This window comes from Girardinichthys multiradiatus, chromosome 14, assembly GCF_021462225.1.
Source record: "Girardinichthys multiradiatus isolate DD_20200921_A chromosome 14, DD_fGirMul_XY1, whole genome shotgun sequence".
NCBI classification, from domain to species: Eukaryota; Metazoa; Chordata; class Actinopteri; order Cyprinodontiformes; family Goodeidae; genus Girardinichthys; species Girardinichthys multiradiatus.
In genome coordinates, this window is record NC_061807.1 from 11,793,718 (window position 1) to 11,797,796 (window position 4,079).

At 39.1% G+C, this 4,079-nt stretch overlaps 1 protein-coding gene across 1 annotated transcript; it reads left to right on the forward strand.

The window, feature by feature from the left end:
• Positions 1 to 495: 495 nt before the first annotated feature.
• LOC124880809 (tripartite motif-containing protein 16-like) lies at positions 496 to 3,778 on the forward strand. The gene is made up of 2 exons (XM_047386165.1): positions 496 to 590; positions 1,599 to 3,778. The coding sequence occupies exon 2, from the start codon at positions 1,709 to 1,711 to the stop codon at positions 3,398 to 3,400; it is 1,692 nt and encodes a 563-aa protein (XP_047242121.1). The 5' UTR covers positions 496 to 590; positions 1,599 to 1,708; the 3' UTR covers positions 3,401 to 3,778.
• Positions 3,779 to 4,079: the final 301 nt, after the last annotated feature.

Below are 4,079 nucleotides of genomic sequence, written 5' to 3' on the forward strand. Positions count from 1 at the left end.
TCCACAGAAAACCCTCTAATTGGTAGAACCCAGCAAGGTAATCAGTGACATCATCCAGCCATTCAATCAGGAAACACTATGACAAACAATCGGGAATAAAAAGGAAAACAAATACCATGAATATACTTTGAAACAAAATAAACAAATTCAAACAATAGTCAAGAAGTAATAGCTTTAACCCAAACATATAAATAGATGGAAACTGCAACATAATGCTAACACAAACAAACCCGGGATAGTAAGTGAAGCAAAGTTGCAAACTAATGTTTAAATTTTAGCTTTATGACCAGCTACCGAAAGTAAATAAATCAGAAATAAGAATAAGTGAAAAGTGGTAAACACAAACTGAACCACTTTGTCACATACAACTTCACTGGTCCACTTCTTTGATGTAAGTAAAAGAGTTCACTTTGAAAAGTATTTTGGGTTTGGAAAGTAGAGCACAATTGGTGTCCTTTCTAAAAGATACAGAAATCTTAGAGGGTTTAGGTAGTGGCTGACCCATCCTCCGTAACAGTAGGTGGCGGTAAAGTCCCATTAAGTTGGTCGCCAACCGCCGTAAAACTTGAAGAAGCGGAAGCTCCACCGAGGTAAGTAAAGTTTTACTTTGACTAGAAACGTTTGAAACATAAATTATTACATCGTGGTAACACCTGGAAGCTGACGTTAGTCAATATTTCTGACTGGAAATCGTCTCGTCGTAGAACAGAGAGCTGTAAACAGCCACAAACACTGACTACAGACTCGGTCACATTGTAGCTTCGCCATGCTAACACAGTTTAACCAGAACGTTTTATTTCACTGCTTCTCTGATATTAACTCGGTTTTTATACCTGCAGCATTTACATTGAACCATTTTGCCTCGTTTAGACAGATTACATTCAACCAAGAGCGTCTAAAATGGTTTTCACAGCACAAACAAATAGATTCAATGTTCTCAAAGTTAGGACCCAGTTTATTGTTATGCTAGGCGGTGTTCCCTCCTAAATGTTCCGGGTAATCTGTTTACATCACAAGACAAAAACAGTGCTACTAGAAATAAACATGTAAGGAGATGAAGTCATAAATGCTGTTTGTTTGAGATGAAAACAACAGAGAAATACCTGAAAATGGAGCTTAAATAGTTTTATTCCTCTGTTTTAACTATTTTATGAAGGGTGGAGGGATTGTTGGTCATGTAGATGGTAGGTTCCCTTTCAGGGTGGGGGATGTTATAAACAGCTACAATCAGGAAGGATCTCAGCAGTAGCTCCTGTTTTGCACCTTTAGTTAAAACTGCAAAATGTTTTCACTACAGTTCCTTTTTATTCTTCTAGCTGAGAATTCAGAAATGAATGTTTGTTTATTAAGCCTCTTAGCACTGATGCTGTAAGTCACACGATAATAAATAATTCAGTGTTTGTCAAGAAAACACAAGTTGTTAATAAATATTAAAGGTAAAAAACTACAGATAATTGTGTTTTAGCCTCAGCAAGTTGGTTCTTCAAGCTACTGAAAACTTTGATATAGTAATTAATGTTATATAGGCTAATAATCTGTGTTGAAAGCTAACCTTCTTTTTACTGTGAACTAATATATTTTCATGTTTCTTCTTTTAGATGCACAAGTCAGATGAAGGATTTATCTACTGAGATTCTCTAGAGCAACAAACCTTTGAGATCTGAACTCAGACCAGTGAAACTAACAGTCATTGTTACTGAGAGGTGAAATGGAGCAGAAAATGTCTAATCTGGAGCAAGAAAACCTATCCTGTTCCATCTGTTTGGATCTACTAAAGGATCCAGTGACTATTCCTTGTGGACACAGCTACTGTATGAACTGTATCAAAGACCACTGGAATGGAGAAGAACAGAGGAGAACCCACAGCTGCCCTCAGTGCATGAAAGAGTTCAGACGAAGGCCTGGTCTAAAAAAAAACATCACGTTAGCTGCTTTAGTGGAGGATCTGAAGAAGACTGGACTCCAAGCTGCTCCAGCTGATCACTGCTATGCTGGACCTGAAGATGTGGCCTGTGATGTCTGCACTGGGAGGAAGATGAAAGCTGCCAAGTCCTGTTTATTCTGCCCTGCTTCTTACTGTAGGAATCACCTCCAACCTCACTATGATGCTCCACCATTAAAGAAGCACAAGCTGGTGGACCCCTCCAAGAACCTCCAGGAGAACATCTGCTCTCATCATGATGAGGTGATGAAGATCTTCTGTCGTACTGATCAGCAGTGTATCTGTTATCTCTGTTTAATGGATGAACATAAAGGTCATGAAACAGTGCCAGCTGCAGCAGAAATGACTGAGAAGCAGAAGAAGCTCCAGGTGAGTCAACAACAAATCCAGCAGAGAATCCAGGATCAAGAGAAAGATCTGAAGCTGTTTCAACAGGAGGTGGAGGCCATCAATGTCTCTGCTGATAAAGCAGTGGAGGACAGTGAGAAGATCTTCACTGAGCTGATCCATCTCATCCAGAAAAGAAGCTCTGATGTGAAGCAGCAGATCAGATCCCAGCAGAAAACTGAAGTGAGTCGAGTCAAAGATCTTCAGGAGAAGCTGGAGCAGGAGATCACTGAGCTGAAGAGGAAAGATGCTGAACTGGAGCAGCTCTCAAACACAGAGGATCACAACCAGTTTCTCCACAACTACCCCTCACTGTCAGCACTCAGTGAGTCTACACACTCATCCAGCATCAATATTCGTCCTCTGAGATACTTTGAGGATGTGACAGCAGCTGTGTCAGAGCTCAGAGATAAACTACAGGACATCCTGAGAGACACATGGTCAAACATCTCACTGAGAGTCACTGAAGTGGATGTTTTACTGTCAGAACCAGAACCAGAACCAAAGACCAGAGCTTGTTTCTTAAAATATTCACGAGAAATCACTCTGGATCCAAACACAGCCAGCAGATGTTTGTTATTAACTAATGAAAACAGAAAAGTGACATCTGTGAAAAAAATACTGCCTTATCCTGATCATCCAGACAGATTCACTGATCATAATCAGGTTCTGAGTAGAGAGAGTCTGACTGGTCGTTGTTACTGGGAGGTGGAGTGGAGAGCGTCATTAGGAGTTGAAGTAGCAGTTTCATACAAGAACATCAGGAGATCATCAGGATACTCAAATGAATCAATATTTGGATGCAATGACAAAACTTGGTCATTACATTGTAACAAAAACAGTAACATATTTTATCACAACAACATTAAAATTCCGGTATTAGGTCCAGGTTTCCCCAGAGTAGGAGTGTATTTGGATCACAGAGCAGGTATTCTGTCTTTCTACAGAGTCTCTGAAACCATGACTCTCCTCCACAGAGTCCAGACCACATTCACTCAGCCTCTATATGCTGGGATTGGACTTGGCCCTGTCCTTTATAAATCCTCTGCTGAGTTTATTAAACTGAAATGAGCTTCCTCCGTAGGGTGGCGGGACACTCCCTTAGAGATAGGGTGAGGAGCTTGAACTGTTTGGGATCAGGTGGGAGGAAATATGACTTGAACTGAAATAAAAGCTCAGCTAGGAAGTCCTGTAATATTAGCTTTGATGTGTGTCTGAACATTAACTTAGTCATCCTGTTTGAGAAAGTTGTTGAAATATTTCATTTTAAAACCTAGTTTCCTAGTAAATGGTCCTTACTTCATCCCTCTACGGTGTTTTTTTTTTTTTTACTTACTGTGTTTGTTGTGAGAGACTGATGTTTGATTTACGATGTAAATGATGGAAACCCAAGTTAAAATTCATGTTTTTCCCCTGAAACCTGGTTAATAAAGTTGGTTCTGATTCTTCTGATTGTGTGGTGAAGACCTTTTATTGAGAAGAATATAACTTAAATAGGTAAAACAGGAGCTCTGGCCCATTCTCCAGCACAGTCCCATGTCATCCGCCAAAAAAAAAATTCCAAGAAGAAGACGAAACAATTGAACATATTTGTATAGGGTCAGAAATATGAGCTGGAAAGAAGAGTTATTAAGAGAGAATTTGAAATGATTAAATAAATGTTTAGCATAATAGATTAATCACAAAAGGAACAAACATATACAAATTATTTTAAGATTCCTAAAAAGAACAAAATTATTTAATAGAATTT